The 13,978-nt window shown below is 48.8% G+C and overlaps 1 protein-coding gene across 1 annotated transcript; it reads right to left on the bottom strand.

The window, feature by feature from the left end:
- Positions 1–10,757: 10,757 nt before the first annotated feature.
- LOC129735722 (GSK-3-binding protein-like) lies at positions 10,758–12,736 on the bottom strand. The gene has a single exon (XM_055706067.1). The coding sequence runs from the start codon at positions 12,325–12,327 to the stop codon at positions 11,719–11,721; it is 609 nt and encodes a 202-aa protein (XP_055562042.1). The 5' UTR covers positions 12,328–12,736; the 3' UTR covers positions 10,758–11,718.
- Positions 12,737–13,978: the final 1,242 nt, after the last annotated feature.

Raw genomic sequence — 13,978 nt, 5'->3', positions numbered from 1 at the left:
AACGGCAGCCGGTGTCGGTGCCAGCTCATGGAGTGCTTGCTAACCACCGACCAACTCATCCCATCCATGCTGACTCACCACACCGTCAGCGATGCAAATTGTGCCGCCAATTTAAGAAAGGTTAAGGCTCCTGCACCTCTGACTTTGACTGGGTTTTTCTTGTTAACTCTAATAGGACAGGCTGGAGACCTGCTGGGGTTTTTACAGCTTAATTTTGCTAAGGGAGAGGCTAGAGGGTGGCTCTAATGACATCTCATTTGGTGATAAAAGGATTGGTTTGTTTTTGCCAAACACGTAGCCGGATAGACACATCTCTGCTCACCTCCTGGCATGCCAGTACAGTACATCTACATGCAAACGGAGTTTGCTAGCAAACCAGCCAAGCAAAAATCAAAAGCAGTACATTGCAGCCGGGTAGGATAATAGGGCACTACAGGAGACAGTTCAGCAGTTTTGCTCAAAACCCAAACAAGCTCTTCAAGTTTCTGAAAGGCAGGGATGCAGACACGGGAGAGGACTGCAGTGGTTCATAGCAGGCAGTAGTGCTCCTGCCTGTGCTGAGGCACCGGTCACGTCTCCCACAGAGGGGGATGGTGGTGGGAGTGGGGAGGGAATGATGGCATTTCAGATAAGAGGGAGAAGAAGAATTAAGGATCAAGAAAAGCCCTTGTGCCAAGACACATTTGAAAAAGAAACAACCTGTGAATGATCTTCTGTCCCAGAGTAATTATGTAAAGGGGCCTGATTAAACCATCCATCATTTCTCATTTTTGATATTTAATTAGGAAAGAAAGTTAGTTCCTCAGAGCTGGCTCTTTGAGATGTGTTGGCCATATACACTCTGCTCTTGGAGTGTACGTGCCTCTGTTACAAATGTCTGACTCTGCTAAGAAATACTAGTATTCTGCCACCGTAGCGAACTCTCCCCCTTTTTAAAAAAAAATTAATTTATTTGGTGTAATTTGGGACTTGAGGGAGTTTTGTTTGACTTCAAAGAAGCTGTCCCCATGGAAGCCAACCAACTGATATTCTAGGTGAGGTTTAGAGATGGTCTCGTTCAGAAAGGGTGTCTGAACAGCCTGGCCACATTACTGAAGATTAAACTGGGAGCTTCAGGAGATCTGGATAACTGAACTGCCTCTGCCCTGTTATGATCATACATGTGGGCTCTCACCAGAATTTCTTAATGCCCTTGCTAAAAGAAGAATGGGATGGTGTGCACTGGAGACCAGAGGCGTACGGAGCACACAGACATAGGTCTGAAAGGCAGTCTCAGGCTTGCGGCTTATCTGAAACAAAGGATGTGAATTTAATTCTGTAGCAAACAGAAACTTGACCTCACATTCAATTTTCAGTTTGAACAATCATAACTGGAGTTTTTTTGTTGTCCAGGCACAGTGATCTGAAACCCCTGACACGGGCACTGGACTAGAACATTTTCTGAGAAGTCACTGGTTCGCAGCAAACTGCTTCCTGATACGGAGGGTGTTGTCAGCTCTTGCCGAGTCCCAGGGCACTAGGTTTGATGAGACAAGAGCTGCCGTTATGAACACAATCCTAAGAACACAAGGGATGGGGTCCTTCAAGGACTGGGAAAGGGCTTTTTTCTTGTTCTCTTAGGAATAACGCTTACCCTTAGGCACACATTAACATCGCACTGGTTTGTTCCCTCTTGAGTCCAAAGATGATCCAGATGTGAGCTGTGGGGGGACAGTAAGAATGCCTGAACTAGGAGGATGGCATATGGTCCTTTCTGTCTGCCTTTTCCAGTGCTGGAGGAAAAGCTGCACGTGTCTGTCTGAACAGTGGATGTCCTCCCTGTTGTAGATGAGCAATTGGTGGCTGGAGAAAGGCTGTTACTGCTTTCAAGCCCTCACAGATCTCAGTGAGAAAGGGCAGAGTCTAGATCCAGAAGAAACGGAGAATGGTCTTGTCAACCATAGGACCCTAAATGAGAGTAGTACTCAAGGTGAATCAGGATGAATGAAGCTACAGCAGAAAAAAAGTCTTGAAATTGCTAAGGGGCTACATTCACATAGCCTGGATTCTTTCTTCCTAGCTGAGATTTACGGAAACACTGTGTGAATTCCATGCACTGCATTAGAATGGAATATTTCATGGCAAGTGGATGTGCCAACTTTATAGGATCATGGGATAATTCAGGTCAGAAGGATCTCAAGACGTCTGTAGTCCAACTGCCTGTCCAAAGCAGGGGCAGCTCTGAGATGAGACAGTGTTGCTCAACGTTTTATCCTGTCTGATCTTAACAACTACCAAGGATGGAGGCTGCAACCTTTGGACAACCTGTTCCAATGCCTGACCGTCCTCATGGGGAAGAGGTTTATCCTTATATCCAGGACATAAGGATGTGGTAAAGCATTTAATCAGCTTCTCTGTGCCTCAGAAACATCATCAAGTGTTACCAGTGAGAGTTAACAAGTGAGTAACAACAGTTATTCAAGGGAAGCTGTTGATGCCAGCATCACCCAGGGCCATGAATCTCAGCTGTCAGACTCAGTGCCACGTGCAAAATTGCAAAGGTAGCCCATGCTGAGATCGGCAGTGCTGAGGTCTTTGGTATTGACAAGGTTTTGTCATCATTGTTGAATGTACAGTCAGAAGAACTGCAAGACAGTAATAGATACCTTGTGTACTTAATTTTGCTCACTGTGAAATGGGTTAAAGTGCAGCAACAACTAACTTGCTTAAACAAATGGGGAAAAAAACCCCAAACTAACTCAAAGAGGAAGGTGTAACTGCTAAACTTCACTGCTTTCAAAATCACGTGCTTTGGAATAACTGAGGGATCAATCACCAGGCAGGTTCTGTTTTGTAGCCACAACTATGGAGGTCAGACTTGGGCAGCGCTACATTTCCCCTTCTCTGCAGGGCAGACGGAGGAGCCTGAGGCTTCTATGTGCAGCCATTAGCCAGGAGATTCAGATCTCAAGTGCCGGGGTGCCGAGGAGTATTGATGCAGAAATTAATATGGTCAAGCCCCCACATGACGTCTGTCCTGCCAGTGCAGACCCACAGCCCTGGAGGCAACCGGTGACAGGAAAGGGGCAAAATCCCAGCGAGAGCCAGGCAGGTGCCGAAGCCAGGAGCGCACCAGAACAGAAGGAAGAGCTGAGTCAATGCTGCCCACAGCCAGTGTCCACATGCCAGCACCCTTTTGTAGACAATCAGGGGAAGCTGCTTGAGCCGGTTTTGGTTTTGCGGCCACGCTACTGTTTTTCCTCATCAGGAAGCTTGTTTCTACCTACCGTTCTCCAGATGGGTCTCTAACAGTCTTCCCGCTCACGATGGGGCTCCATAATCTGCTGTCAAAGCTTTAGTAATCACCCTCTCTGGGTGTTAGTAAGGGGGACTGAGGCTTAGGCACACTTCTGGCTTTCAGTGTAAGTCCTTCAGTACAGAGTGTTTTTCCTCAGAGTTCTTCTCTTCCTTGTGTTGGTTCAAATCTCACCTCTTTGGGGAGAGTTTTCTCTTGCTCATTCTTCTGTTTCTCAGTCCCACAACCCCTCTCTGGAGGCAGCTGCCACAGGCAACATCCATTCCTGCTGTTTCATCATCAGTCCTCAGCATTACACCCAGAAGCCAAGGCAACGTCCCAGCATGTCTGACAGGCTGGCCAGGCTCTCTGCTTCTCACAGAGGGAACCTTGCTCCCCTGACCACCCTCCCACTGCCCTCTGCAGAAGCCAGCTTTGCAGCCAAGCATACATGAGTCGACTGACCACAGCAGATCAGGTCTCCTGGCCCTGAAAGCACTGGACCACCCATACCATCATGCACAGCTGTCAAGAAAATCAACTGTAACCATGACTAAAGCTCCAAAACCCAACATCGTAAGCTACATAACCAAGAGGGAGCCAAACTGCCAGACATCGGGACAAGAACTGCTGGGGCTCTTCCACCTTACCATGCAGCAGCTGGTATGAAGCAGCTGACCACCATCCGATACTGAGCTACATGGAGCTCAGGTCTTACCCAGTATGACAATCCCATGACTTTTAAAGGTGTGATTATGTGGGACTGTCACTTAAGAAAGATCTTTTAATCTCCTCTGCTGAGTCACAGAAGTTCAAATAAATTGGACTGGACTACTTGTGAAGTTGAAATCACCCTCTGAACATCTTTGCTTTTTCTGTTTACTTTCAACATTCAGATTAACTTCCCATCTCCAATTTAAAACTTTCTAAAGTTTATGGACTTAAAAGTAGTGCCTCCTGGATAACACAGTTTCAGCTTCTAGGTGTCTGTGCTTGCTGTACTTAAAGGTGAAGATCAGTTTGTAATATAATTTCCCCAAGAAGATAAAATCTTAAAGCATTAAATGTTTTTCACTATTAAATTTTAAGCTGAATTTTTCTATTCTTTTTTTTTTTCTCCTCCTCACCCTGAAGGAAAACTTTTCTGACTCTAGAAAATATGAGAAAAATCTCCACTCTTGCAAATGAGAAAGAACATTTCAACCACGTTCAAAAATACTGAAGCCAGAAGAATTGAGACTTTTAATAGATAAGCTAAAGCCATTGTGATCATTAGGCCGATCTGTATCGTGCTGGCTGCAAACTTCAAGTCACTCCTGCATGAAGCCATCCTTGAAAGAGTTATTCAGCGTCGATATATACCCAACAATATGTTGTTGTTGTTTTTTAGTTTAGGAAGAAACAGGTGAACCAAAACCCATTTGAAATTCTATTTCTTACAATAATTTAGTTGTTCTGATAGGTTCTGATCTGCTTTTACTAAGATTGCATTTACTAAGACTGTTCAGGAGCAGCTATCAAGGCAACGCACGCACTGGACATAAGCAGTACTGCACTAAAAATACATTTGCCTTAACTTTGGCAAGACAAAAAGCACAATGGTATGCTTCCATGATTTTTGCTATAGACCTAAATGTTCCTAAAAATTTAATTTTAAAGCTAATTAATAGCACATGTCCTTTGTGTAGGACTATCTTTTATTCTTAGTGTCAATAAAATATCTGCACATTTGACCCTGTGTGCCAGTACTGTTTCAGCGACTCACGTTTGACCCTGTGCTTATGTGTGCACATACACAGCACCCATTCTATACCTGTCTGTTCTTTAGCCCTGGAGCACCTCTGTCTTACCACAGGCTGGAGAATAGGACCAACACAAACCAAATGCACTGTGAAAGGGTCTCCAGAAAAATAATGGGAAAAATGAAAAATGGGGTGGTGGATCACTTCCAAATCCCTTCTGAGGTTCGCAATTTGACTTTCAGAGGTGCTTGACATCCATAGCTTCTTAAAAGGAAAAAAAAAAAAAAAGGGGTGGGGTGGTGGGAGAAGAACACTTCGAAACAAATGCAGAGGTGGGAATTTCTGTCGCTTGTTTCCATTCTGCATGCTCCAGGCTGACATACTCCCTTTTTATGGGAACACGATTTCTGTGTCCTGTGACCCAGAATCCAGCCACTGTTCAGGCCAGAGCTGAAAGCTGCCAAGTAAGTTTGCATCGGAGGCCTTGTAGGAAAGCAGCTGTCAAAGTAGCTTGGTGGAAGCTAACAGAAAAGCAGCAAGATGAAAAACATAAATATCTGCTTTTTTACCTTCCAAAAATGTAGATGTGTGGATGAGATATTGCACTGTTGGGGCATACCTGTGCACTGACAGATAGATTATTGCCAGAATAGCAACTGCCAATGCTGCCGGCGGACAACAGGGGAGGATTAGATATCCCCTCCTCTTCCAGCTTCCAGGAGAAGCTGGGGATGTATGTACCCACAGCCACCTGCTTCAGCACTGCTTGGTTTCCTGTGGAAAGCTACAAGTTTTGTAAAAATGAAAAGGCATCGCAACGCGGATTTAAGGACGCTACCAACTCCAATCTGCACCTTAACTTAGAGCCCAGGCTTCCATAGATTTAAGCCTTGAAAATAGGACAATGTTTGTAATACAGGTAGAATAAGCCCCGGCCTCTTGTGGTAAAATGCTTAGAGCAGCAAATATTTAGTATTAAGCCAGCCAGGACCCATTTTCTCTAATTAAACCATTTTCATCCTGATGCTGTTTCATCACATACCACCAAATGAAAAATGTGTTTCTTTAATTCAGTGCTGCTCCTAAAAGTGCTCCCATTGACCTGGAAGACTATAACCTTTCTGGACTGTAAAATCAATCAGAGACTACCTTCTGAGGGGCAGCTGATGGCACAGCATGCCAGGGAGCAGCAAAGTTCCTCGGATGAGGACTGACAGTACCTACATGGGAGGAAAATGCAGGGCTGTTTATGCTCTAACTTACCACATGGCTTCCAAGTGTAAAAGCTCCAGCAGGATTTTTTTTTTCCCTAGCTTTACAATTGTTGCTGCTATAAAACCTGTACTTGGGGCTGGAAATCAATGTATTAAATGTCTTCATATAGCTGAAGAGCTTACAGCCTTTCTTTAGCACCTCTTCATGAAAGTCCTGCCAAGTCAGTGATGACCAGGGGCACACAGAGACAAGGTGTTTTTATGATTTCTTGTGACCACTGATGTCCTAGTGCCTACAGTGATGAAGAGCACCCTTAGCTGACTGTATTATTCTACCAGACACCACCACATTAGATAATGGGAAGCAAAAATAATACAATTTAGGTACAGGATATTGCATAAGGCACAGCTAAAGCTGCATGCCTCTGAATTTATGGTGCCTGATTTCCTGTAGCTTCCTCTGTTGTGGAGTCTACAGCTCGGGAACGCTGCAGCCTTCCTCTTTCTAAGGGTGCCAATTCCTTCTTCTCTGGCAGTTGCCTTTTGCCATGGAAATTGCAGAATGGAAGTTCTGCAGCTTTGACAGGTGGTCAAGGTTAGTCACACAGCTAAAGCATAATTTTTGGAAAAGAAAAAGCAAACGAACCTCATTGACTGAGGAAATGAGTTTGTCGATGTCATTTTTGTGTTGCTGCAAAGGCGTTTATGTAGTTATCGTAGCACTTCAAGTGGTGTCTTCCAGCTACTTCTAAAAAAAACACAGGAGGAAATTCCCAGAAAAGCTGAGAGGAGGTTTTTTTGTTAACTTCATCTGTTCATTTCGTTGCAGCTAGTATTTCACCTCTGATTTCTGCCCTATGTTGTACAAACTGAGGATGAAAGACAGCTGTAACTGGCCCTCCAACTCATACACTGCAAGGTTTGTAAGAAGTTGAACAGATCTTGGCTACCAAGAAGTGACCAAGCCAGATCATTTGAAGCCAAATGAACAAGCAAGTTGAAAGTACCTACCAAAAAGAGGCTGAGGAGAACAGAGCTACTTAATATTTGGGAAGAGCAATATGACATGGACAAAAGACATGTAAAAGTGAAAGATTACAACCACAAACTGTAAATAATGGCCTGGGTAAGGCGGGAATGCAAGGTGAAGAGAGGAAAATCATGGGGCCAGGGACTAGGAGGGAATGAGGGATGTTCTTTAGGTGGAGAAGAAGGTGGAGATGGAGATGATGGAAATGAAGATGGAGACAGAGAAGCTGCTGACACTGGGACTGGCCCTGGCTGGCCAGAACTTAAGCTGTGCATTAACCAGCCCACATCCTTCTTCTCCCTTATGCCTTCCATGAGATGCACTTCCTATTTTCATTAAAATTTTCTTTAAAACCCGATTTTAAGGACTTAGGGCAGAGTCCCTGCTTTCCTATCATGTATGTTATGCCGAGTACTATACCAACGTAACTTTTACAGGAGTCTCTAAGTGCTGGTGCAATACACAATAGTAAGCTAAAAGGCAGACAAGGAGACACAAGGGGAATAGCAGAGAAAAGTCATTCTACCTGCCAGACTTCTGGCTAAACTGAGTTTCTTTCAAGAGCTCAGGGAATGTGAAAGTAGAAAGAGCAAGATCTAACAAGGAAGTGAAGGTAAGTCTTGGGCAAGGGGTCAGGAAAACACTTGTTCAGTCATATAGAGAAAACTCATGAGGAGTTAAGCTGCAATGTAGACTATAAATGAAAAAGCTGTGGCAGCCTTGTGCCATGCTAACTAGCGCAACACCACTGAGAGGCATGTTGAAAGATGAGATTGTGAGTTGTTTGCATTTGTTTACAAAATTATTTAAAATCAAGTTTATCCCCAAAATACAGCCCACCGTAAATATAATGAACTCCTTCCCCAATGCATTGCAGTATCACTTGTTACAGGTATCTAAATGGCTTATTTTTGATCTTACAGCTCATGTGATCCAATACAAAATCTTGTGTTTTGAACAATTTTTTTCTTCACAAGACAAAAAAAAAGATAAAACCTAGCTAAATGCCTATTGTGAAAATACAATTTTATTCCAAATTTAAAGTTGAAGTAAACTGTATTTTCACTGACAAATTAAGATAGTCTAAGCATACTGTGAAGGCCAAATGTAGCATGTACCTGAATTTGCTTCTTGCTTCTCTAGAAATCAACAACTGGTATCTGAAGACCGGCACAGGCTAAATGTATTAAAGAAACCCTACCTATAAACCACAGATACTTAAAGCTTAGAAGAATGGTTACTTCACTGTTCCAGCTTTATCCCATTTGGGAAACAAAGTAGACAGTGATTTTTATATTAAAGTTCCTTTCTGTTTGTATACCTGCATAGCGTAGCATAAGGCAGTATGTGAAAAAGAGAATTTGTGGTGAATCAATGGAAACCTTCTGGCAACATTTCAATTGGTCCAACATCTTGTAAAACTTTGCTTCCAAACCAAAATAAGCCATGTTTGATCTGTTCCCTTATGAAGAAGCGACGTGTGCTCTATTTTGAAGACGACAACTTTAAAGACGTATAAGGAAGATGTGATGATAAAGGTTGCTGGCACGAGCTTAGGACATTCGCGTTACAAGTGATGAAGATGCGTCGGTGAATTATGCGAGTTATCTGAAACAAGTGCCAAAATTCCTTTTACCAAATCATCACACACTCGACATAACACTTAGCTTACTATAACCCTTTTCATATATATATCTCCCAGCCTCGCACAAAGGAGAAAGTAAAAGCTATTTTAGAAGTAATTTAGGAAGCTTAAAAACCAGCCAGTCACTGTGAAATTTATTAGCATCTTTTCTAAGCCTCACTTCAACTGCCAGTTTATTGAAAAGTGTTATTCTAGTAAAATCCTGAAAAGGAATGTCTCGAGGCTTTCAATGACTACAAAGGACACTTGTAAAGTTAGCTGTTCTCATTAGTATACAGAAGCTAGGATTTGGGGAGGGGGGAAGAGGGGGGAAGGGGGTTGCAGAATCAATGCATAATTATCGGGGACAAAAAGCTCCAAGTCAACCACGCCAGCCTTCAGAATTTCAGCTGACAGCCACACATATACTTTTAACTCTGTGTCCATTGGCTATGGTTGGTTTTTAGCTTGTTTCCTCCAGCTCTTTTAGTAAAGATAATTAAACTACTTATCCTAGGGTTCAAATTCAGCGTCAGCACAGCAAATACCTATTTGACTGAGCAGTTAAAGGACAAATACAAGAACAACTGGTTTTTTAGTCGTTGACTAGTGGTTATATTGGAAGCTAAGATTTCTTTTTACATTCTATTGAACTTTTTTTCCTGGATTACGAAAGAAACAGAACAATTTCAAATAAAAATTCATTTGAAGTAAGGACAACCTATACATTATTGTATTAGAGGATAAGAACTAATGGCAGATCTGAATCCTTTCCAAGTTGTACAAAATGCCACAAAAGCAGCATAAGTTATGAGAAAAAGGACTTCAGATGTTAGTAATTAAGGAGGTTCTAAAATGCATTGAACTTCTTCCTTTGCATTTTACATGCTTTGATATGGAAAAACAGCATTCTACTTATAAATTAATCAAGATAAAGCTAATAATAACATCACATACTGTTCCTAGCGCATGAGGAATTCAGTGAGACATAAAAACCTTCAGCATCAGTTTCCATCAGTAGCTGACAGCACAGAAAGAAATCTGAAATATTTTGTGGATTTAATGTGTTCTTGAAAGAACTAATCGCACAAGTAAACGTAGTTGCTCAAATTGCTCTCTTGGACAAAGGCAAACATCTTCCATTTTCTTTCATGTGGGATTGCTACCTTCTTCAAAGGAGAAGCTTTTACCTCAAATTGAGTGGGGGTTGGGAGATTGTTATGCTCCAGTCTGTCTGATGTGCTTAGTTCTGATCTTGAGGTTCATTCTTTGACTCCTAAACACCTAACACAGGATTTTACCAAGGAAGCTGTTCAGAATAGGTATCAGAACTTAATCACCACCAGCATCGAATTCTACATTTTACAGAGGGTTGGGGGTTTTTTCTCCTTCACATTGCTGCCTAGACCTCTCCCCCCTTCTTTGTAGAGTCTTCCCCCCCCCCCCCCCCAAACCCTCCCCGGTAGAAAAAAAACCCACACCAAAACCAACCAAACAAGTAAGTAACCAACACAAGCTCTGTTCTTTCCCCAATACAAGATACCTAATTTTAGTTTCAGTATGATTCGACTTAGAAATTCCACCAGCCACATTCTCGGCTGCTCAAAGGGGTGTCTCACGGCTTTCGAGCGAACAGTGCTGGCAAACAAAGGGGCTCGGTTGCATCTCCGTGCATTAATAGCCGGTGTCCCACTGCATAGACTATGCGGATTGTTGTGGGGATTTTTTTTTGTGTGTGTGTGTGTGTGTTTGCAAAATGGAGATCTCACAACTGAAAGAGATCAAGGGGAACGTGCCTACTGAAGCATCATCCAGTTTTGTTCTCATGAATCAAAATTCACTTCCCCTTAACAATGAAACACAGATCCGAAAATAAAAACAAGACCAACGTTTATTCAATACAGACAGGTTAATTAAGACAGTAAGTCCTGTAAATCAGGAACACATTTCAAACACTCCGGTACGAAGTGCATATATTTAAAATCAACAGCTGCATCTTGCATTCGAGCCATTGAGTTTGTCAGGGAAGGGTGGATTCAGGGTTTTTTTTGTTGGGTTTTTTTTTTTTTTTTTTTTTGGTAGAAAAAACTTGTTTCGGCTACCTTATGTGAACAATGCGTCTCAGGCTCCATTCACTCATCAGGCTTTACAATTATAAGTCCAGCTGCCTTCCAGCTTTGATATTCACATTTCTTTTTTTAAAATGCTCCGTACAGTCACAACGGGGGGGAAATAATAATAAACATTAAAATAATAATAATTAAAAAAACAAAACAAACAGAAAAACAAAACCCAAACCAGCCCGGGAGGGGAAAGGAAACACCTCCCGCCGGGGTCAGCGAGAATTATTGCAAATGGCTCCTGAGAGCCGGAGCAGCCCCGCGGCGGCCGGGGCACCGGCGGGAGGGGGCCCGCGGCCCCGGCCGGGGGGGGAGGGGGGGGGGGGGGAGGAGGAGCTCCCGGGACGGCGCGGGACACACACACACACACACACACACACACACACACACCAGCAGCCCGGGGCGGGCGGCGTGCGCGGCCCTCGCCGACTGGAAAGCGGCGGGGCTCGGCGCCGCGCCGGGGGTGACCTTGGCGGGGGGGAGGGGGGGGCGCAGCCGCCCCACCCCAACCGACAGCGACCCCGCCGCGCCCGTCCCGTCCCCGCCCGGCAGCGGGGGGGGGGGGGGCCCGCCGCCGCCCCGCCGCGGGGGGAGACTTACATCGCGGCGGAGCCAGCGCCGCGCTCCCGCAGTCCGCTCGGCGGGAGGCCCCGCCGCCGCTAGCGGCCGCCCCGTCCGCGCTCCGCTGCCCCGGCCGCCGCTCGTCCCCGTCGGCTACTCCCGGGGCTGCACCGCCACCGCCGCCGCCGCCTCGGCCGCCTCGCCGTCCGCGCCGCTGCTCCCCGCCGAGGCGCTGCCGCTGGAAGCCGTGGAGGCCGCCGCTGCCGCCGCCGCCGCCGCCAGCTGCAGCCGCCGGACGGCTTCTTTGATGAGGTTGCCGGAGAGAATGAGCTGCTGCAGGAGCCGATGGGGGTCCTCCTCCTCCGCCGGCCCGTCGCCCGGCCCCGGCGGCGGTTGCTTCCTCCGACGGGCGGCGCTCCGCAGCCAGCCCCGGCCGCACAGCTGCTTGGTCACCCGCTGGTGGCCGCTCCTGTCCGGCCGCGGGGGCTCGGCGTGCTGCTGGTGGGCTTGCGGCGGGGCCGGCCCCCGCGGCGCCAGCAGGCCGCCGCCGCTGCAGCGCGGCGAGTAGGGAGCGGCGCGGTCGCGGGCGCTGCCTGGCCCCAGGTGCTTGGGGGCGCGGGGCGGCGGCGGCGCCCGCTGGGCACTCAGCTGCAGCACCTCGCCCAGCTTGGCCACCAGCGCGTCCACCTCCTTGGAACCCGCCTGCCCCACGGCCACCGAGCGCTCCAGCAGCAGGAAGCGCTCGCCCGGGCGGCACGGCATCTCGGCCGGCGCCCTGCCGTGCCGCAGCCGCAGCGGGACCGGGGCCGCCGCCCGCCGCCCCGCGCGCACGCGAGCACACGCGGCTCCGGCGGCTGCGGTTGAAGCTGGAGCTCGGCCCGCTGGCGTTGGTTTGTAAACAATGGGTGACGCGGGATCCCGGGCGCCTCCCACTGCGCCGGGCGGGGGGGGAACCCCCGCCGTCAACCGTCCGCCGCCCGCTCCCGCCGCCCGCGCCCCGGGCGGCGCCCAAGGAAGGCTCGCCCGGCGGCGCGGGAGCCGGTTCCCGAGGCCGGAGACCGGCGGCGGGGCGAGGCTGCCCCGCGCCCACCAGCCACGCCGCTCCCTCTCCCCCCCGTCTACGTGCCGCGTGGACCGGCCCGCTTTCAAACCCCGCACCTCGGGTCTCGGAGGCGGGGCCAGGGTGATTGGCAGGAGGGGTGTGAGGGGGCGGGGCGGGCCGGCGGAGAGGGACGGGGCCGGTCGGCGGGGAGGGGGGTGCTGAGGGGCCGCGGGGGGCCGGGGGGGCCCTTCGCCGTCCGGTCGCCTCGGGACGGGTGCCGGAGGAGAGGCGGCGGCGCCGAGGGCGAGCGGCGGCCGGGCGCAGAGGGAAGGAAGGGAAGGGGGGGCCGGCTGCCTGCCTCCCCCCAGGGGCTCCCCTCGGGCGCCCGGTCCGCCTCCCCCTCGCCCGGTGCCCTGTCCTCGCTGGCCCGCCCCGGGACACCGTGACGGGCTCGCCGCGTGCGGGCGCGGGCCGGTGCCGGCTGCCGGCGGGGGGGCAGCTGCCCGCGCTCCTGCCCGCCCTCCCGCCGCTGCACGTTCCCCCGCGCGAGCGCGGCCGCTGCGCGCTGGAGCCGCCGGGAGCGAGGCGCGGCGCTGCCGTCCCCGCTGCGGGCGTCCCCGACGACATCCAGTTTTGAGACGGCGACGGCTGCAGCGCCCGGCTCCGGGGCCCCGCGCACCCCGCGCCCCAACCGGGTGCTGCTTGGCATCCCTGCGTCGCCTCCCGTCCGGCAGCGCGCGGAGCTGGGCTTTAATTCCGCGGCACAGAAATGCCTTTGGGGTCGTATTTTCCATCACTAGAACCAGCGGGCGTGAAGCAAGCCGCCCCTCGGGTTTTCTACCTGCCTGCGGTTTACTTCATAACCCGCACCGAGGCTCGATCCTGCCTCTTCCCGCCCCGGCCCCATTCCTTCCCTTGAATCCATCACCACGTCCTTTAAGCGAGTGCTGAAGTTTCTACAATGAGCTTTAAATAACGTTTTCTGGATGTCAGAGCTCCGGGGGCATAGTCCGGGACATGCTCCTTCACGTAACCAGGCACGCAGTCACCACTGCTGGGGAACCGCTAGTGAAATGGAAGTTTCTCACACCTGTAACTGCAATCAGCACCGTGCCCTTGATTAATCAGTAAGCGAATCAGTAAGGCAAAGGAGAGGGCATGTCCTTTGGTCCGCTTGTCCATGTTTTCCTGAGCTGCTTTCACTTGCTGTACAAAACAAAAGACTCTGTGCATACCCTCACGTGCTTGCGAATATGCCCGTACCAAACGTGTTGCTGGTGGCTCCAGCCCAGGTGTCCGAGTCCATCACTACATCTCCAGGCTGGATTTATATGAGCTGGACAAAAAGCGTACTACCTAATAGCATATTAT

Source organism: Falco cherrug, chromosome 3 (assembly GCF_023634085.1).
Source record: "Falco cherrug isolate bFalChe1 chromosome 3, bFalChe1.pri, whole genome shotgun sequence".
Lineage (NCBI taxonomy): Eukaryota > Metazoa > Chordata > Aves > Falconiformes > Falconidae > Falco > Falco cherrug.
This window is presented reverse-complemented; position numbering and strand designations above follow the sequence as displayed.

Excerpts from the sequence above, each read along its gene's own strand:
- LOC129735722 (XM_055706067.1), bottom strand. The coding sequence starts at position 12,327 with ATGCCGTGCCGCCCGGGCGAGCGCTTCCTGCTGCTGGAGCGCTCGGTG.